Below are 21,813 nucleotides of genomic sequence, written 5' to 3'. Positions count from 1 at the left end.
AGTAGTTCCTCTCCTGTCCCAGGCCCGCCCCTCGCCCTCTGGGCCGCTCTAGCGCGGTGTTCAGGTCCCACTCCTCACCGTGCCGCGCTGACTTGCCCCAAGAGGACGCCCCACCGGCCCGAGAGACCAGTGTCCTAAAGCAACTGATCCACTGCCCGGGGAGCAAGGACAGCCCTTGAAGAGCACACGGCAGGTGGTGGGGCTGCTGCAGGACAACGGCCCAGGCCCAACATCCTCAAGCACAGCAACACGGACCCAGAGCGTCCACCGTGCCCTTCGGCTCCGCCGTGTGACCGGATTCTAACTGCGGCAGGGGAACTCAAGCCACATCTCGCCAGCGACTTACCTGGGGATCCATGTCATAGAACACAGCGAAAAGCCCCCGCTTGCTGGCGCTAGGAGGTACGTGACCAAAAAAGTCAGCCCCTTGAACTTTACTGTCCCAAAATCGGTAAGGGAATTGCAAGGCAATCTGGAAAGTGAGCAAGAGAGGGAGAGGGTTAGGAGTCCCTGGGATCAGGAGTATGGCAAGCTCTAAGAAGCTACCTACAGTTCTGGACTGAAGAGCTAGGCATGGAAAACAAACCTAAACGCGCCCTTTCCATGCACCTGTCTTGTTGTCCTCTCGTGAGCATCTGGCTTTTTGTGCTGTTTAGTCCCATACTCCCACCGATGACGGGGGACCCACCAGCACCCACCAGGCTGATGGGAAGATGCAAAGCATTCCTAAGACCAGGTCTGGAAGCAAACGTCGCTACGACCAATTCTAGCCACCCCTAGGGCCGCCAGGATCCGCTGAAGCCCTCGCATTTCTGCTAGAGATTTTAAAGGCAGAGGAACTGAAACTCTCTCACTGGGACCAATTAATGGAGGGCAGGCAAAGAAAGCAGCCCCAAAAAAGACAAAAAAAAATAGCTACCTTTTTCCATATTTATATGCCAAGTTAAAATTCTGAATAATAAGATTCATTTTCCTAATGTCAAAATTCAGACCTTGGCCCAGCTTTCCTCCTCTCGTTTTGCTAGTATCCTTCTGTATTCTTCATGAATGATTATTCAAATGTAAAGAAAATCTTTGAATTTTATTTGAATTAAAAAATTATCCCCTACTGCCCAATACCATAAGGAACTGCAGTCACCCGGCTTGAGTAACTTGTCACCTTTTCAATGATGCCTGCACCTAAGCTGTTGATAGCCTTCATCTTCTTTTCTGACAGTGGTGGGTTAAAGTGGATGGCACCCTTCTGCAGTAAGGCCAGTGGGACTGTGACTAATACCTGTGAGAAAAAATGAACAATGAACACATGAAAGCAACTGAACCTAACACCACAACCAATCAGTGGGTTCATTTCCAGGAAAATCTCAACACACAAAGGACATTTCTCCCTACTGCCAATCATGAGACTGTCAACGTCCCATGTTATACTGGGAAGAGCAAGTGAGTCATGTACCATTGGCCAGGTTGTTCACTGCACAAGGGTGCCTGGCTGAGCAGAAGTGGCATCCACATGGAAGAACTCACAGAAAGGTCTTGATGGTTTAGAATAACCCTGGGTAGAAAGGGTCAATAGATCCCAATCCTGAAAAGCAGTACTGTAATAGGAAATAATCCTAAATATGGAATCAGGAAACTATATTTATCATATCTGACACTTTCTTTCTTTTTTTTTTTTTTAATTTATTTTTTTTTAAGATTTTATTTGTTTATTTGACAGAGAGAAATCACAAGTACACTGAGAGGCAGGCAGAGAGAGAGAGAAGGAAGCAGGCTCCCTGCTGAGCAAAGAGCCCGATGTGGGACTCGATCCCAGGACCCTGAGATCATGACCTGAGCTGAAGGCAGTGGCTTAACCCACTGAGCCACCCAGGCACCCTATCTGACACTTTCTAGTGTGTGGCCAATACCTGCCCTGCTAACCTCAAAGAACTAAGGTAAGGCTTAAAATGAAAACTCTTACAACATACATCAATATGTTACATAAATGGTAAAGCACATCAAAAACAGTACAGAGTATTATAATCACAGAGAGCCACAAAAAATTTTTTTAAGGAGAAAACAATTTATCGCGGGGTCTCCAATGGCTCACAAAATCATTTAGGAGAACTGAAGTAACAGGTGCTAACAGAGCCTTCAAGAATGACCCTCCAAGTCCCATCACAGAACCCAGCCACAAAGAGCTGCTGTCTCTGCATACAGTCGGGACATCTCTGGCTCCAGAGCCACGTCACCATGACCAGCGCCAGAAGCCATCACTCCTGCTGCCAGTTCGAGAATCGTGCCGCTCACAGCACAAGCTGCACCAGCAACGCGGGCTCCTGAGGCCCTGCCTTGTGACTCCCCTGCAGAGAGGGAGTGGACCCTGGGGCCTCCACCGGCCCCGCTGCAGGAGAGCCTGACACCTTGACCGTCCTGCTCGTCGAAAGTGAAGCAGAAGCCACACCAGGGCTTCCAAGTCTCCCACTAGTGTGGCTGAGTGGCTGCACCATTTCCATCCAGAACCTCAGTTGCTAGGGAGTCTGGGAAGTGTGTGTGTGTGTCTCTACTTCCGCCAGCTATGCTGGGGGCCTGCACAGCAGGAGCAGCGTGCCATGGAACTGAATGCCAACCACTCTAGCTACCAGAACCCTCACCAAAGACTGAGTGTGCTTGGCTTGAACCCCAACTCCAGGATCCCAGGAAGGCCAGAGTTCTTCCTATCATTGTGTCACTATCTTCTGCCACAGGGAACATGTAGAAAGTATTTTCAGTGTCATCACCATGAAATCAAAAAAAAGGGGAGGGGGCGGCGCATGGGCGGCTCAGTTGGTTAATCGTCTGCCTTCAGCTCAGGTCACGATCCCACGGTCCTGGGATGGAGCCCTGTGCCAGGCTCCCTGCTCAGCAGGAGCCTGCTTCTCCCTCTCCCTGTCCCCCTGCTCCTGTGCTCTGTTTCTCTGTCAAATAAATACATAAAATCTTTTTTTTTAAAAAAAGGAGCAATTGTTCTCGTGGATGCATAGGAACTTCAAGGAAATAAGATCTAGATTTTAAGATTTTATTTATTTATTTATTTGTCAGTGAGAAAGCAACTGTATAAGCAGGGGGAGCAGCAGGCAGAACAAGAAGCAGGCTCCCCACTGAGCAGGGACTCGGTCCCAGGACCCCAAGATCATGACCTGAGCTGAAGGCAGGCACTTGACCGACGGAGCCACTCGGGCATCCCAGATCGAGATATTTTCTTAACAACCAAAAAGCTTTCAAAAGCACATGAACTGGGCGCCTGAGTGGCTCAGTGGGTTAAGCCTCTGCTTTCGGCTCAGGTCATGATCTCAGGGTCCTGCCACTGGGTCCCCCATCAGGCTCTTTGCTCATCGGGGAGCCTGCTGCCCCCTTCCTCTGCTGCCTGTCTACTTGTGACCTCTCTCTGTCAAATAAATAAATAAAATCTTAAAAAAAAAAAAAAAAGCCCATGAGCTAAGGTAAACAGGCGGAAGAGATAAACAGAGCTGGCCAGAGACTCACACCAGCTCTCAGAGCAAGCAGCCTGGAGACCCGCACTGCAGGTTTGTTTGTAAACGTTTGTGGGTGTGTCAGGCTGGGGCGGTCATCCTTCACTTACAAGTTGGTTTGGAAACTTCCAATTCAAACCATGTGATGCGTGCAGACTACCATAAAAATAAAAAGACTTTAAACATTTCGGAGCAGACTTTGAAACACAGCTCTGCCCTAATACCCCTGGAGAGTCGGATCCAAAGAAAGGAATGCAAAGGTGCCTGGTCAGGGTCAGGCAGAGGGTGACCTAGCAGACGGTGACCCAGCAGGGGCCGCCAAGAGGCAGAATCACAAAATCCCAGAGGTTCAGCCATCAGCTAATGTACAATTTTACAAAGAGGTATTTAAAAAAAATTTCACCACCAGGAGGAGCCTCAGATATTAGCCTGACTCTCACTTTGGGGCTCACAGTAGAGGACACTGTCGCTGGCCGGGCCGCAGGCTGGACTGACCGGGGGAAGAATTACAGACATGACCAGCCCGAGTCCCTGAGAACCTGTGCGGGGAGGAGCTCTGGCTGCAGTTTTTCTTCATGGGCGGTTCTCATGTGAGCTGGGACTAAGAAGCACTACAGTCCGAAGGCTGCATCCCACCAGCCCCAACGCCAATGGCGGGAGTGACAGGAGGATCTGCCCCATGGGCTCATACCCTAGACCCCATCTCTTCACTTGACATGCAATTCTTAGGAGGATCGTGGGCCGTGGAGTACCTGGAAATAACTGGAAAGTGCAGAGCACAGCTAATCTAGGAACCAGTGATAGTCTCTCAGTTATACATTTGGGTCCTCATTTCAGACATAAATAAATCAAAATAAACTTATGGGGCTTATTCATCCCTTCTGCTTCAAGGAAGCACCCCTGTTCTCCCCAGCAATACAGAAATCTCCGTGTGACATCCCAGAGTATAACACCTTCCACTGTCCACCTACTGAAGTTTATAAAAAATCCCAATAATATAAAAGTTCTCCTGACAGTTTCAAAATGAAAACAACAGAGCTGCCTTGAACAGAAAAATGATCCCATAGCAAAACAAACTACAAAAAAACAAACAAACAAACAAAAAACAAACCACCGCCAACTTGGAAAGTACCAAGAATTAAACAAAATAAACTTTTTTTTGGTAATACACAACTTCTCAGAGCCTTTAACATACTCATACTTAACCCAAAAAGTAGACTGCAGTACACAGTACTTTTCAAACTTATTTAGCCAAAGGATTTTTCATATTCAACTCTCAGGACTCATGTACCACAAGAAACACTTTTCAGAATTCCACCTACCATGAAATCCATATGGTGTTAGATCAATTATCTCAGATCCGCAGACCCACACAGGATTGAGTGGAGACAGGTAAGTCTTCAGGACTCCATCTCCAGGCAGATTGCCAAAGGCAAACTACTTGGTGGAACACACGGTTTTCCCAGACCCCCAGGCCCGTAGCAGCACCTAGTGAAATTCTAGCACCTACCTTTTGTGCTGTATACCCTGTCCCATCCGTAATGGTAACCTGCACTTCATCTCCAGAATAGTCAATGCTCTGTACCTGCTCGAGAAAAACAATCATGAAAACCATGAGACGGAGCCGTACGATCCAGGATCCTCTCCAAGTATATCGTGTGAATTTCTATCTCCAGGACGCCAAAGAATCACTTTCTGGCATTCAGAGATCTGAACGACATTTACAGCTTACTTCAGGGAACTCTCACCCAGTCATTAAAATTTATAAACACTGTCAGAATATGGAAAATCTTTAAAATCGCTTATCTAAAGTGAAGGATACACATAAGTTACAGCCCCTGTGATCAGAGCAATGCGCAGTGCGAACGCATAGGGACAAACACGCGAAGGGAAAAATTTCCGAATGAACACAGATGCACAGCGTCAGGGAGGTCATGAGACTCCCGCACACATGAGTAACCAAGATGCATCTGCACCACGGCTGCTTCCAAACAGCGGGGCTACCTAATGAACGAGGTCACGGCAAGCACCTGTCTCCTGTGTCATCCACGCGCCCCACGCTTCCCACCCTCCAAACACAAGGTCAATTCAGAGCTCCCCCCGTCCAACGCTGTCAACACTCACTGGAGACTCGAGCCGAATGTCTAGGCCTTCTGCCAGTTTCTCAATGATTACGGAGTAGCCAGGCATTAGCAGAGTGTGGTCACCAGCGAACTGGGCAAAGAATTCGTTGTGGTCCCAGGAGCGAGCAGATACCTGGGAAGCGATAATGTGCAGGAAAGCTTATTTTTTTGTCTGTCTGTCTGTCTATCCATCTATTTATTATGTAAACTCTACCCCTAATGTGGGACTTGAACTCATGACCCCAAGGCCGAGACTGGCATCTTCCACCGACTAAGCCAGCCAAGCACTCCAGGAAGGCTTATTTTAGAACAAAAGGTAGACATGATTTGGACCTGCTCCTTGACAGCAAGGTATACTGTGTATCAACAATGCTGAAAAAGCAGAACTCGATGAATGAAACTGGAGAACTCTATCTATAAGCATGCCAACCGTCGCCAACGTGGCATTTCTATAGAGGCTGAAATCCTGCATGATTTTGGAAGACAACGTTACTCCGATGGCAATGGTGAATGCCAGGGCATCTCAGCTGGTTAAGCATCTGCCTTCAGCTCAGGTCATGATCTCAGGGGGTGGGGTGTGTGTGTGTTGGGGGGGGGGTCCTTGCTCAGCGGGGAGTCTGCTCCTCCCTCTGCCTACCTCTCCCTCCCTCCCTCCCTCCCTCTCTCTGACAAATAAAAGAGTTAAAAAAAAAAAGAATCGAATGAAAATGGAGATATCCTGATTTGGACAAATAAGCCAGGGTCATCTGTGGCGCCTCAATTCAAAATAAAAAGATCTGAGTATCAAGACCTTGGTCGTTACAGGAGTGAGGCAAGTTTAAATAGATTTCAGCAAGATTCACAGACCACGCCTGCAAAGCTCCTGTATTTCGGTCTCGGGAGAGCGGTGCTCTCAGGCCGCGCAGGGCTCCCCAGCGCCGCCTGCAGGGCCTCCGCGGAGCGGGGCGCGCAGGGGAAGGAGGCAGCCAGCACGCCCGGCTCTGGGCCCCGCGCAGATCCAGCGCCAGGGCCCTCCTGACACACTCTCTGAAGAAAGGTTTCTCCAGCTCTAACAACAAAACAAGGTCTAAACCACGGTGGGGCGACTTCGCTCAGAAGTCATGGTTTTTGAACTTGCAAAGAGCAGAACCCGTGTTTCCTGTTTACCCAGAGCAGCCCGGGTTCCGGGCCAAGAGCCGGCAGACCCGGGCCAAGAGCCGGCACACGGACACATGCACCGCCAGGCGCCGAGCCTGGCTCAGGGCCAACACCCGGCACGGGGAAGCGCGCGCAGCAGCACATGTCCGCAGCCGGCCCCGCACACAGACCCGCGCGCCCGCCCACCTGGCGGAGGCTGCTGCCGCAGGCGTACTCCAGGTTGCTCAGGTGGAAGTGTAGCACCTGCTCCTCGAGCTCACTGAACTGGACGCCGGACTCCGTGATGAACGCTTTGTAGATCTCCTCTATCTTTTCTGTAACGGGAAGGGAGCGAAGCAGAGCCAAGAGCGGTCACGTCCTGTCCTCATCCTTTACCCTGCGTTCTGTTCCTCCGGCGACCCCACAAACCCCCAAGCGGCGGAGGTCCCTTCCCAAGGAAACCCGGGGTGCGTGGGGTTGGGGGCACAGGACATGTTGATAAGGTTGGTTTCGCTCAGGAAGGAAAAGCTTATCTTAACTGGAAACACAGTCTGTAGGCTCTGCATCTTCAACCATGTTTCGTTACTGCCTCGTTGAACAATTTCTTCTTTTTTGCTCAAGTTTGGAGGGGGAGGTACCCCCTGTGCCCCCAGAGAAAATTCCTCCTCCCTTTCTGGTACCGCGACCACCTCAAGTCCAGTTCTTAGAACATCTCACCTCAAGGCAGAGCCCTACAGCAGAGCTGCTACATTCTCTCCAAAACAAGAATAATCCATCGCGGGCTTTCGTCCCCTGAGCCTTCTGCCTCCATGCCTTTTCATTCCTGGTTTTCTGCTGCCTGCGTAATAAATCCCCAAACCCACAGCCAGACCAAGCCAGCACACTTTCAGCCTTTCTAAAGACCGCGCCTACTACCTGCCCGTTCACACGCTCTGCTGAGGGGCAGCCGGGTCTCTGCCGGGTAAATGCCAACCGTGGGAGGACTGCTGCCACCTCGCCCCTCACTGGCTGCCCCCCACGGCCTGGCCCGGCCCCCTTCCACTCCAGCATCCGCCGGCCACCACACGCCTCGGGAATCCTGCTTACTAGCAACCCCCACCTTCATCCATTCCACGCAACCGGAACGCTCAACTACACAGACACACAGCCCTGTGGTATCATCGCTTGGCTCTGTCTTAGATTCCCTTTGTGGGGGGATGGGGGGGGCTCGTGTCTGACAAACTGTAAACAACTTAGCACATGGCACTTCTTCATAACCTTCGCCGTGATGACCACCAGCCCACATGTAGGCTGTAGACTCAAAGCTTCCTTCTATCAAGTCTGTGTACTTGCTCAACTAGACAGGGAACTGAAAGTGAGTTAAGAAAAAAAAAAAACTTGACAACTCCAGCCTCTCATTCAAATTCATGCTACATCACGATATGGGGATGGCCACGGCACCGCTGGGTCCGTGCTAGGCTTCGGCCCCCCGACCACAGGGCCTTTGCGCTACCTTCATGATCATCTTGCAGTCCCATCCCTGCCTCCTGCTACATGGTTTCTATTTTCCTTCAGGTTTTGTAGAGATTTGGGAGGAACCAAGATCTCTAAAAACCAAGATATAAAATTAAGTATTAATAGACTGGGAAAAGTCTTAATGTGAATTTTATATAAATTACACTTAAAAGCTTTAGTACATATGCTCTCTGAAATTAACTCTCGCTTCTCAGTGTTTCTATCTGGATGTTTTCAGCAAAGTGCTAATGAGCTGGCATCTCCGCACAGACACTACGAGGCGGGAGAGAACCGGGACCTTGTTCATGCAGACACGTATGCACCGTTATTAGAGCTTTCCCAGATAATACTAATTAGAAAACACAACTTACACAATTGGTGTCGCAGACCCTCCCTTGATAACTTTTTTTAATTGGCCAAGACAAAGCAATATTGTTAACATTTTTACCTGGTGGCCTTTTGGGTGTAAGACCTTTTGGGTCTTAGGACCCCCCCCCCATCCAGCGATTACACCCCACACACACAACACTCACTAAATTCTGAGCACATCCACCAAGTCAGCCTAGAAACGGTCCCCAACTCTGGAAAAGTCAACAACATCCCCCTGGGTCTGGCCATTAACTCCGTTTGATTAAATGATCCCTGTGCCGCCCAATTTCTGAAAATGTTGTGTGAGAGTCCGTAGAGGCTCATTTACAAATAAGGGTGACTGGAGGGTCTCAAGCAGGAGGGGGAAGGGAGGGGAAAGAGAGGGGACAGTGCTTGCTACTGAGACCTCGACCCCAAACAATGAGGGAGCATACACCAGGACGCAGAACTAAGAACCCTTTCAAGGAAACATACACCTGAAGCAAATTAACATCCTGAGAACAGAGTTCAAATGATTGCACTTGAAGAAACCACAATAGGCCACCAAAACCCATGAGTGGTACATACAGGTCGTAAGAACTGTAGGCTAAACGAACATCAACTTAAGAAGCAGAATGGTCAAATCTCCACTGGCACCCTCGTGAAAATGAGTGCTTACAGACAAGTTTTCCAAAGAGTACAATCAACTGAGAATATTTGGTCCAATTAGTAACAAAGCCTAACAATTTTGAATTAAAATTTTCCAACTGCAACACATATTCTTACATTCTTAAATAAAACATACTAAAAAACAAATAAACAAACAAAACAAACAAAACAACCTCAAGCTATTGCCCCCAAAAAGGGAAAAGAAATCCTGACATACAAAAACTCTTTTCATCTAGAAGGGACATTACGGGGACGCCTGGGTGGCTCAGTTGGTTAGAAGGGACATTACGTAGGGACTACTCACATGGAGCCTATACCACGTTTCCTTAAAATAAGCTCCTCTGGGAAGCTGAAAATTAAACATTTAAGTAAATCTTTTAAACATCAGCTATTTTATGCAACGTAAGATCTGAGTGTGTTCACGCACACAAGCCTCTACAGGTCCTTGAGAAAGTTCTCCCCAGAGCATAACAGTCCAGAAGGAAGGCTCCTAGGACTTCTCCTGTGTGTGTGTGTGTGTGTGTGTGTGTGTGTGTGTGTGTGTGTGTGTTTTAACACAAGCTCTACGCCCATCATGGGGCCTGAACCCGTGACCCCGAGATCAAGAGTCGCAAGCTCTACGGACTGAGCCTGCCAGGTGCCCTTCACAGGACTCCTCCGACGGCAGACGTCCAAGCACACAGGTGGACGCTGCTAGTGTTCATCAAGCTAGGGAGACAAGGGGACTGCGATGGAACATTCAGAACGCCATTCCCCCATACCTCCTAAAGGAACATCTTGGAGCTGAGTCTTATCCTTCCTCCACTCAGAGACAACATCCAAGAGAGCATTAAAATGAAAATCCATGCGCTTGTCAATGGTGGGGTCAGTAATTCGTCCACCTTCCTGAATTAAGTCACATCTCTCTCCAAATTTATGCATGCTGATGCCAAGCTTCAAAATAATAAGAATAAGAAGGTGAAATTTTGCCCTGGAAAAAATACTTACAGGTTCTAAGCTGAAATTAGACAGAGCTCTCATGGAGAAAATGGTCTAGCAGTTCTCGAAGAGAAAGCTAAATGTGCTTCCTGGGGGGTGGCAGCAAAGGGAGGCAGTGAGAAAAAGAGCATGAAATCCACGAGACCTTATTTCAGGAGAAGGTGAAGTGACAGCAGCAGCGTCCATGCCATGCACTCTACAGCTTTGCGGGCAGCATGTATTAATGCTCCCAGTGCTACGGCCGAGCACGGCCTCTCCTTGTTCTGACATTCCAGCCCCACTGTGGACTCTCCCGTAAATGAGCACGCAACCACACAGACACTCATGGAAGGGGATGCTGAATTTACTGTCAATACGTAATACTTCAGGAAAAAACCTTGGGCCTACCGGGTCTTCAATGAAACTACAGAGAGTCGCCCAATAAAAGACAGGATGCCCAGGTAAAATTGGACTTTCAGAGGAACAATGAGTAGTTTGGGTTTTGGTGTCTGTTTGTTATTGTTTTTGTTTTTTTTTTTTAGTGTAAGTATGTCCCAAATATTGCATGCAAAACATCCCATGGAATATTTGGGACATACTTATCCTAAACACAATACTTGTTGTTTATCCAAAAGTCAAGCGTAGCTGGGCCTTCTGTATTTTTATGGGCTCCATGTGGCAACCGTAAGATGAGCCAATCGAGTGGCCTGGAAATAACACACAAATATAATTAAAAATCTCAAAAAAAATTTTTTTTATGCATGCTACAGTTCTACCTTCTCTGAAAGGAAGAACTGTAACTACTTTTGTTGACTTTTCATGGGGGTGGGGTGAGGGGGCAAGAAATCATTTAGGGGTGGTTCTGTATCATCAAAAAGCATTATTAATACTACACACAAGAAAAATGAGACCAATTTTTCTTCTGATTATCTACAACACAAATGTGAAAGAAACCCACTTGTTCACACATTAGTGCTACTGGGTTGTTGATACAGCCGTTGACAATCTGGGCTCCTCTTCCCACTGTGACGCCTTTAAAAGATTTATCATCCCATACTCGGCCTCCAATTCGGTCTTTGGCTTCCAAGACAGTTACCTAAAAACACAGGCAATCAGGGAAGCTGAATAGGATAAGAAACTGTATTAAAAGCAGTGCTATAAATCCAGAATGACACACAGTTACGTAAGTTCCATATCTGGTTAATTATGGTATCACTCGGGAAAAAACTTTAAAAAGAAGGTAGCGTGAACAGAAGCCAATGTAGATGTTGAAACAAACCATCCAGTTTTTAGCAAGAAGGGGAGTGAGTGGTCTGCTAGCTAGATCCCTCAAACGAGATCTCTCTCGTCTCCAATGCCATAATGATAAGATTGGATGAATTAGCACATGAAACGTACTCTGAAAGTTTTTACTTAATACTAGTCCATAAATTAAAAAGCACTGTAAGAGGGGTGCCTGGGTGGCTCAGTGGGTTAAACCGTCTGCCTTCGGCTCACGTTGTGATCCCACGGTGCTGGGATTGGGCCCCGTATCAGGCTCTCTGCTCAGCGGGGAGCATGCTTCCCACCCCCACTTGTGATCTCTGTCAAATAAATAAATAAAATCTTTAAAAATAAATAAATAAATAAATAAGCACTATAAGAAACCAGACTAAAGAGGTCAGTTTTCCTATAAAACGTCTCTGCAAAATGCCTTCAGCTTTGCAAATAGGCCTTAACTTCCCTAGGAAAGGACTACTGTTAAAAATAAAAGTGTATGTTGATCATACTACCCAACTATGACCTGGTGGGCCTGGCCTAAGCAGGTTGGCCCCACACCCAGACAACGTTACCTCCCCCCAATTTTGCACGGCATGAGGAGCTGCCGGTGGTGGACAGTTCTGACAACGAGCGCCATGCTTCCTTGGGTCGCAGTAACCCAGGGGAAATGTGACTCCTACTTCGTTTCACTTCTGGATCCCTAACAGGACTCTTTCAACTTGCTCAAGGATGTTCCCCAAGTCAACCATCTCGGTTACTCTGGGGAATCTCTTTCCTAACAGAAGAAGGACGGTTGGTCTCTTCACCTGGTGAACAAGAACAGAGAAGGGGAGTGCTCCTCTGAATATTCTTATTCCTCATTCTCTCCAACAAGGAAGGTTACAACCTGAGGTTCTAACCTTCCCCACCCTCTTTTCTCTGACTTCATACAGATTAACACAGACCCAGCGGTGTCTGGTTTTGTTTTAGTGTAAGAGGAAGGTACTGTATTAAAGACAGCCCCCTAGACTTTGGATATTAATAACCTTCCTTGCAATATCATCTGTGAGTTTCCCTAACAAAAACAAACAAAAGATCTTGGTGCTAATAGCTAACGCTAGAATACATAAATGATCAATTCAAACACGTCCTAGCTTAATACCATTCAGAAAATACTTTGAAGTGCAAACACACTTCCCATAAATCCAACTCAGGTTCTTCTGCTTTGTGAGGAAAATCATGTAACCCAAGGCTTATATTTTCCATTCAACTGAGGAAAACTTCTCTTAGAAATAGCTACTGAAAACTTTTCTCATCTCTGAAACTCCTCCAGCAGAAAGACATTGTGAACAAGTTGTAATTTCTTTCAGCCAGAGAAAAGTGCTAAGACTAATTCAATTCTACCAAACTGATTCTCATGTTTGGTTTAACTTAAAACCAAAGTCCTTGAAAAATAAGTTTTTTAAAGAAAGAAGTGTGTCAGACTTAGAAAGTCACAAATTGAGGGGTGTGGTTAATTCGAATGAATCTAATGAAAATGAGATTCTGAACTGCATGATATTTTTTTATAAGTCTCTATTTAGGCTAATTCTGAGCAACTGGAAGAAGGCCACACCCTAGTGAAAAACTATCCTACCTTGGAGAAGTAGACCACCTTAAGTACGTATAGCCCTTTAGAAGTCACGTAATTCTGTCTGAACCACGGATTAACCAATTCAATCTTGCTTCCAGAAGCAAAGATCATGTTCCAAAGTAAGACTCCAAGACTCCAAGTGTGCCTTTGAGGGGCACCTGGCTAGCGAGTCAGTCAAGCACACGACAGCTGATCATAGGGTGACGGGCTCAAGCTCCACACTGGGCACAGAACTTACTCAAAAAAGGATACCTTTCATTTGCAAGAGAAAAGTTACTGCGTGTTTCAGAAAATTTTATACAGGAAACAGTGAATTTCCAAGCTGCTATTTGTTATCTCAAACTATTACGAAAACAAGGACTTTTTCCCAGTGTGCCATCTGTGGTGTTGACTAACAGCTCGTGGAGAATTTCTGCTTTAGTTTCTGCACGGACTCCCTTCTGATTTGCTCATTAGGAGTCTAATACCCTGGGACGCCTGGGTGGCTCAGTTGGTTAGGCAGCTGCCTTCGGCTCAGGTCATGATCCCAGAGTCCTGGGATCGAGTCTGCATCGGGCTCCTTGTCGGTGGGGAGCCTGATTCTCCCTCTGCCTCTGCCTGTCATTCTGTCCGCCTGTGCTCGCTCTCTCCCTCTCTCTCTGACAAATAAATAAATAAAATCTTAAAAAAAAAAAAAAAAAAGGAGTCTAATACCCTGTCCTGGGGTGCCTGGGTGGCTCAGTGGGTTAAAGCCTCTGCCTTCGGCTCAGGTCATGATCCCAGGGTCCTGGGATTGAGACCTGCATTGGGCTCTCTGCTCAGCAGTGAGCCTGCTTCCTCCTCTCTCTCTCTGCCTGCCTCTCTGCCTACTTGTGATCTCTGTCTGTCAAATAAATAAATAAAATCCTAAAAAAAAAAAAACAAAATAAACCCTGTCCTAAAGCTGCTGAGAATGGCTATTCCCTCCACCTTTCTTTTATTAAACCCATTTCAAATGCTGTATCTTTCCTAGGAGCAGTTAGAAAGATTATAAAGATATACAGTGATTTCACACTCTCCACCAAAATCAGAAACCAGTTTCTAAATCTTAGAAATTCTGGACCAAAGGGCACGGTTAACCATCTGTTATCAACTCCATGTCCCCAAAACTCTTACCTTAATTCCAAAGTTATGCAGTTGCCTAGCAGCTGCTAATCCTGCTGGACCAGCCCCGATAATGATGACAGATTTCTTTAAAAAAAAAAAAAAAAAAAAAGGAAAAAATTTTTAAAAAGGACCCAATGAGAGAAATGAAAGCAATATATTGTTCTTGTTCTCCTTGTTCTAAGAAGGTACTAACTGCCAAGCCACACTAGTTCATCTACATTTCTTGGATGTTCATAGAAAATTACTTTCCTAAAGAATATGGATGCATTTAATAAGCCCCTCCTCTTTTCCACAGTCTAGGGCACCGGTGCCTGATAGTCTCTTCCCCAGAGGAGCACAGTCTACACAACTCTTACTCTGTAGCGTCTGTGGTGATCACGTGACTGACACGAGTACCATGAACTAGTACCCACTAATGCTGCTGTCGCAGACTAGCATGTATCGTGATGGCGGCTGTGTTACCGTGAGAGCAACAGCCACCTACGTTGTGGTAATCTTTAGGAAGAAGACGCTGGTCGGTGCCGACGCTGAGAACTCCCGTGTTGATGAGACCTTTCCTCGTCATAAAATAAAGGATCCTCTCCACCTCCTGCACGCACCGGATACGCACGAGACCGCGGACAATGATGTGAGGAATACATTTCTGAGGGGTAAGAGCTTCCTGTGTGTGCAAACAAAACCAGACTGTTAAGACAAGTAGACGGAACTCTGGGCTCCTCGAAAATTGAACAGACTTCCTCTGTGACCCAGCAGGCCCCCTCCTGGGTATCCACTGAAAAGAACTGAAAACGGAAGCTCATACAAAATTCTTATTCCCGCTACTCAAATTGCCAAAAGGTGGGACTATCCAAGGGTCCATCAACGGATGATGGACAAACCAAATGGGGGTAGATAGGTACGTGGGCCATTATTTGGCCATAAAAAGAAATGAGGTACTGATCCGTGCCACAACACCGAGGAATCCTACAAACGGCATTCTGCTTGAAGAAGCTCCTCACGGGAGATCACATGCTGTAGGATTCCATTTGTAGGAACAACTCGCCATGGGCAAATCTAGAGGGGCAGAAAGTAGATCAGTGCTTGCCAGAGGCTGGGGGGAGGGAGGAATGGGGAGTCGCTGTTTACTGGCTGTGGGGTTTCCTCTGGGGGTCACCAAAAGTTCTAGAACAAGATGTGGGGATGATTACACAACACTATTTATTGCCACAGACTGTACCTTTTACAATGGTAAAAATGGTAAATTTTACATTGTGTTTTTACCACAATAACCAACCAAACCAAACCAAACCCCTCTTGGGGTACTCAAGTCCATCTTGTGTCACTAAGACATAGTAGGATCAAAGGGGGTGGGGAGGACTGCCTGGTGAAGGAAGAAAAAGGGAGAAAGGGACAAAAGGAAGACAAGGCACTTTCTACTCCATCAGCTCATCTTCTCCTCCCCAAGGACAGCTACAGGGACCGGGGGCTGTCCACGTCGCAGATACGTTCCTGACTCCACACATCACACAGCAAGAGCCACAGCAGAAGCCCATGCTGTCACTTATCCCAGCAGCAGAAAAACCTGGATTCTCATCACCAATAAGATGTGAGGAGACAGATTTAGGAATGTTAAGAAAAAAAAAACAGTCATTGCCTTTTCCTGCACACCCCTCTGTCGTCAAGGCCTTGGAACATTTCAAAGATACAAGATTAACATAGCCTTGACCCACGGTCATGAAGTTAGAACAGGCTCAAGAGTGGGGGTCCCAAACTCTGGCGCATCCTCTACTGGTCCCCAACCCCCCAGCTCTGAAAGAACCGAACCACACACAGGAAGAGGACTTACAGTAGACCCATGACCAACGCGGGGTTGAACTGCGTGAGTCCACTCACACGTCGACATTTTCGATAAGCACAGTGTGGTACTTAATAACATTTTCTGTAGCTTACTTGCTTGTGAGAATAAGTATATAATATACATACAACATACAAAATATGTGCCAATGAACTGTTTACATTATTGGTAAGGCTTCAAGTCAACAGCAGGCTATTTATAGTTGAGTTCTAGAAGGAGCCAAGTTATATGTGGACTTTTGACTGGGCTGGCGGGGGTGTGAAAGGTATCAACGCCACTAATCCCCACATTGTCTAAGGGTCAAACGTGTTCAAGAAATAACATTGGCTTGGGTTGGTGCAGAAGGTAAAAAACACTTGTTTGTAGTCATGAATTCTAAAAAAAATTTTTTTTCAAAATCTTTGGTTCTTTCACGGCAAATATATGTTTCCCCACTAGAATATTAAACACAAAGCATACTATTTTATTAAATATTAAAATAGATCCAGGCTGATAAGGTTCAGGATTTTTTCCTATAAGGTTCTTCACCACCATAAATCAATTTTCGAAGTCGAACCAAAAGAAATGTGAAGAAAAATGAATCCAAGGCTGTTTCTGAAGAGTTTATCTTTACAACTTATTTACAGGAAATTCTGACCACAATTTTGTTCAGTTCAGCAAATGTTTATTGAGCATCTACCTCCAGCCTGCTGGGGAGGAAATGAACAATTCTGCCTCATCCAACCCACTCACAGAATTCGTAGAAACTGCATTAACAGCCGTGAACCGGATCAGGCCATCTCGTGCTGGATTCTAATCCAGTGAGACAGCACGGTCCATCTGGAGTATCTTTCCTGAATCAAGATTACTTTTGCGGCCTTGCCAGATGTTCCGCATTCAGCAATCACTCAAATAATTGCAGGAGAAATTAATAAGTCAGAAAAATACTAGGGTCATGAAAGCCTTTGTTTAGATAATAATAATAATGATAACAAAAGCTCCTATCCCCTCTCATAGGGTCTCCCCCCTTTCCAGGTGGGGGCTGTATGAGGCCCCTAACATATCTTTAATCTCAGCAGACAGCAAAGCACCAGTAAGAATGCCTGCCCTCAAGGGGTTATGACACTTTCTTTAATGCTTTATTTTTTTTCCTCTCGGCATTCATGCTGGAACTCTCTGAACCAAACTTTGCACCTTATACTCAATCACTAGAGAGTCAAAAATTCGGACATATGGTCTCAATGTGGTGGTTCCCAGGATGGGGAGACTCAGTGCCCGGGAGGCAACACCTGGGGTCAATGTTGGTTGTCACAACGGGGGATGTTCTAGTATCTAGGGGGCAGGGGCCAGGGAAACCACGAAACATCCTACAGGACACCGGGCAGCCCCCACACGATGAACATCCACCCAGTGTCCACGGTGGGAAGGCAGAGAGTCCCTGATCTCAAGCCCCCCCTCACCATACAGCAGCCCCCCCTCCTTCCAGAGCAGCCCCGGCCCGTGCACACGGGGGGGCCTCCCTCCACTCACTTTGCAGTTAGTGTACCACAGGGCGAGGGTGAGGTTCCGCAAAGCCAGGTACATGGTGGGGTCTCGGGAGTACTCCGGGAACTCGTAGAGCTCGTCCAGCTCCATCACGTCCGGCCGCACGCACAGGGCTTTGCCACACTCGTTGGGCTGGTAGAAGGGCTGGAAGTACCGGTTCATGCCTGGAACTGACGGAAGGCACAGAGGCACGCGTCGCACACACAGCGACCCAGGTAAGCGACCGAGCAGGCGCGAAGCGGAAAGGACAGCCTCAGCCAGGGCTACGGTCTGTCCCGCAGGCGCATTCGCACTCCCCGTCTAGTTAGATGAAATACACGGGAACTGCGTATTCCTCCCATTCTTTCTTCACCAACGGAATTTCCATGGTATGGAAAAAAAAAAGTTTTTTTTAAGGTTTTCATGGGTGTTAAACACCTGCCGTAGGGGCGCCTGGGTGGCTCAGGTCATGGTCTCAGGGTCCTGGGATCGAGCCCTGCATCGGGCTCTCTGCTCAGCAGGGAGCCTGCTTCCCCCTCTCTCTGCCTGCCTCTCAGCCCACTTGTGATCTCTGTCCAATAAATAAATAAAATCTTTAAAAAACAAACAAACAAACAAAACACGGGCTATAAAATCGATCGTCTTATCTTTGTTTACGTGTAGCATTGAACTGGGTTAAGGATATTCACACTGCTGGGCAACACGTCTCCAGAACTTGTTATCTTGTAAGACTGAAACTCTGCGAACACCAGCTCCCCGTGGAAATAAATTTTAAAAGTAACCTTCACTGGAATTTTTCCGATTAGAACGTGAATCAGTTCACAGAGGTACAGAACAATTAATGACCTCAGATAACCCTGGAGCCGTGGGTAACATTTAAGGCCACAGTCTATCCTCTGTGCTGTTTCTACGCACAGAGACTATTAACGTATCATGCACTTGTTTTTTAAAAGCCTGAAAGATATGCTGTTTCCTAACCTGATTTTCAAGACCACTGTCCCTTGTCATTAAACACTGGGACTTCAACAGACACAGCGTGTTTTCCTATTATTTAACTACTCCTCCGTTCCTGGGCACTTAAATTTCATATAATTATTTTACTATTGTAAACAATGTCATGTAAATCTTTGGATTAACCCTTTGAGGATTTACCTTGATAATTACTTACGACAAATTCTAGAATAAAGAGGGAGTCTATTTTAAGGTTTTTGATTCATGGCCAAATTGTCCCTCCCAATATCCATAACCACTAATAACATCTGAGTGCCTATTAAGGGCGGGCTAACCTTTGTTAACCCTGGGACTTACCACTTGGGGTTCGATTCGGGCCACATCCACATTTTCAGAGGGCCCAGTGTTCTTGGTTAAAAAACTTTAAATAGGGTGGTGCATTGTGGCTTAAGCAGTTAAGCATCTGCCTTTGCTCAGGTCATGATCTCAGTGTTCTACGATCAAGCCTACGATCGAGCCCCGCATGGGGCTCCCAGCTCAGTGGGGAGTCTGCTTCTCCTTCTACCCAAACCCCCCACACTCATGCTTGTTCACACTTTCTCTCAAATAAAATCTTAAAAAAAAAAAAAAACTAAAAAAAAATTAAAAGAGACCCTTAAAATAGGGCTTTTAGGTCAAAATCTATTTGCATCATCAAACATAAAAGTTTGTTAGTTTGTGGACAGGGGAAGGTCTAGAATTCTTGCTGGGACACTAAGAACTTGGGTGGAGAACTTTAAAGATCCATTTGGAGTAAGCGGTCACTGGTTTATCTGGCCTGACCTGAAGTTTTGGATTTTCTTCAAGTTGATCACTTCACTGAGGTTTTACATGGCATAATTAGAAGCAAAAAAAGACTCCGAGAAAAAAGAGAAAAAGGCTGCTCATATGGTCGAAACTTTCTCCCGGCATGTCAGAGTTTTGAGTTACCATCAAATGATGCAGCCACTCAAATTTCAATGACATAACTCATCAACCTTGGTAGATACAATTCCTGGACCAGTGTTAGACACCCCACGGGATGGACCACCTACGTGGACACGAACCACGTGATATATGTGAACGCTATGACCGAGCCACGGCACAACCAAAGCCATGAAATCACACGGTGCTTTAGATCACGTTGCACACACTTGAAAAAAATCTTTTGCATTCTGCTCCCCCACCCCATTCCAGGAGAAGCGGGGGGGTGGGGGGGGTGGGAAGGAAAGCAGGGAGGGCCAGGACCAGCTCTCACCCAGCGAGGAGGGGACGCCCTTGGAGTGCTCCAGCTTCCCGGGGCTGCTGCTGCCGGCTGCGCGGTGGGTGCTGGCGCAAGACGGGCTCATGCCCACGCAGTCGGGGTAGTAGGCAGAGAGCAGGGGTGCGGCCACGCTGTCCTTCAGCAAGGGAGGGAGGATGAGCATGGAGTACCACCAGTGGTTGGACACTTCCGACACTCTCTGGAGTGGGGCAGAGCGAGACCAAGAGGCACAATGGCAGACAAGAAACAGACACGCAGGCTCAGCCGAGGACGGACGGCTTCCTGCCCCCTCACCCTCCACGGCCCCGCACCAGAGCTCGGCACACTCAGATTTAGAAATAAAGACGGCCGACGGTGCCCGGAGAGGTTTCTTAGCAGAGTTCTTCCGGATGGGCGGCAACAACCTCCTCCTGCGCCCCGCACCTACCCTCCCCCAACCCCGCCCCAACACTGACCCGCTGCCCCCCAACACCAAGTCAGTCTCCCAGCTACATCTAGGACAGCCTTCCAACCTTGCAGCAGCATCACAGGTAATGTAACAGCCAGTGCCATCCCCTAACTGCAAGCCCAGGTTTCAGCCTGACCCGGGAAACGTCTCTCTGTTCAGCAATCCCTGATCACCCAAACCCCGCCCCCTTCACTAGGGATCTCGAGAGGACGGAACCCATAATATGGGGCGGAAAAAGATCGTCCTCCTGAGAAGCTGTCAAGCAGGACTCCTTTTTGCTAGAAGCTACTAAACACTTTCAGAGGAAGAAATACGTGACAACTATCGAAATAAGACGTTAAATGTGGAACTGAACAAAAAAGCTATTTTTGGCCTTAAACTATGTGATCACATTTCAGAGCTGATTTAACACATGGAGTCATCGGATCAAAGCATCCCCACGATGACTAACGACTGCAGTAAGAATAAAATTTCCTTGGCTTCCAGAGCTCCTCTGCCGCCAAGCCCAGGCTCGATGGCGGTTTCTAAACGTGATCTTGAGCGCACGATCCAAGAACTCTAAGAATCTGATACAGGAGAGCCTTGAGCCCCGGACGCCTCTGGTGTCCGTCCTCCGGGCTCCCAAGCACGTGCCACCTGCTGTCGAGCGGGCGTTGTGGCCTCAAGGTCCAGAGGGTGAGCCAGTCTGCAGAAGTATTTTGTTTGCTCCTTGGCTTTCATGGGGTGCAAGTCTGGGGCCAGCACTTCTCCGTTTAGGACGAGCCCCGACACATGCGTTCAGTGACTCCCAGCTGCTTCACACATTCTTTTTACCTGCTCCGCCATGAAGGCATGTCGGTCTGCTGTAAGCTCTCAGGCTGCCCTCAGCCAGCCCGGGCCATACCGAAAGAGAAGAGAAGCTTCAGTTCTACCCCCAACACCCCAGGGCCGCCTCTGCGGACCCCTTCCTGGTGTAGCCCCAAGGACAGGGTAAACGGAGAGTTCAGATCCCGACACTCCAAACGGACCGTGCAGAGGTAGGAATGGAGACGCCTCAACGAACAGGAACCCAAGTTCTCGGGCTTCCGGGACCCACCAGAGGCCCTGCCCTCCTGCTACCTGCTCCGAGCCCTTCCTCCCCAAGAAGCCCCTTGACCATGCTCCGAGTCGTCTCTGCACAGGGGTGTGAGCAGCTCCAACAGCCACCCGCGAACACGTACTCTGTCCTGTTCTGAGCGTGTCCCCCCCAGCGCACCCATCAGTCCCCGGGCACCTGGCTGTCACTCTGTCGGGACACCATCGAGAACCCCACTCTCACCAATACACGTACCACGTAAGAAATCATACTCAATAGAGTCAGTCCATCAGCATCTTTACACCAGGTTCCCCCCAAATCCACATCCACCCAGAACCTCAGCACACGACCTAAATGGAAACGGGGTCCTTATAGACGTCCTCAGTCACACGGAGTAGGGTGAGCTCTAACTTCAGTGCAACTGGTGTCCTTATAGGAAGAGAAGGGACACAGCGGGGAAGACACGCAGGGAGAGGGTCACGGGAGCCTGCAGTAACCCCTGGACAAGCCAACCAACGCCAAGGATTGCTGCTGCCACCGGAGGCAGGA

The 21,813-nt window shown here is 47.7% G+C and overlaps 1 protein-coding gene across 4 annotated transcripts in view; it reads right to left on the bottom strand.

Moving 5' to 3' along the window:
- The window catches only part of KDM1B (lysine demethylase 1B), a 61,493-nt gene that overhangs the window by 8,413 nt on the left and 31,267 nt on the right, over positions 1 to 21,813 (bottom strand). For all 4 annotated transcript variants that reach the window (XM_082731824.1, XM_082731822.1, XM_082731825.1 and 1 more), the window contains exons 8-18: positions 19,757 to 19,961; positions 17,536 to 17,720; positions 14,677 to 14,853; positions 14,202 to 14,276; positions 11,154 to 11,291; positions 10,000 to 10,171; positions 6,935 to 7,062; positions 5,613 to 5,744; positions 4,999 to 5,073; positions 1,160 to 1,276; positions 347 to 472 (exon numbers count right to left, since the gene is read on the bottom strand). In XM_082731824.1, the coding sequence (XP_082587950.1) occupies positions 347 to 472; positions 1,160 to 1,276; positions 4,999 to 5,073; positions 5,613 to 5,744; positions 6,935 to 7,062; positions 10,000 to 10,171; positions 11,154 to 11,291; positions 14,202 to 14,276; positions 14,677 to 14,853; positions 17,536 to 17,720; positions 19,757 to 19,961 (1,530 nt within the window). The remainder of the gene's footprint in view (positions 1 to 346; positions 473 to 1,159; positions 1,277 to 4,998; positions 5,074 to 5,612; positions 5,745 to 6,934; positions 7,063 to 9,999; positions 10,172 to 11,153; positions 11,292 to 14,201; positions 14,277 to 14,676; positions 14,854 to 17,535; positions 17,721 to 19,756; positions 19,962 to 21,813) is intronic.

The sequence above is a fragment of the Mustela nivalis genome (assembly GCF_964662115.1).
Source record: "Mustela nivalis genome assembly, chromosome: 5".
In the NCBI taxonomy this organism is placed as follows: Eukaryota; Metazoa; Chordata; class Mammalia; order Carnivora; family Mustelidae; genus Mustela; species Mustela nivalis.
The sequence above is the reverse complement of the archived record's forward strand: the minus strand, read 5'-3'. Positions and strand labels throughout refer to the sequence as shown.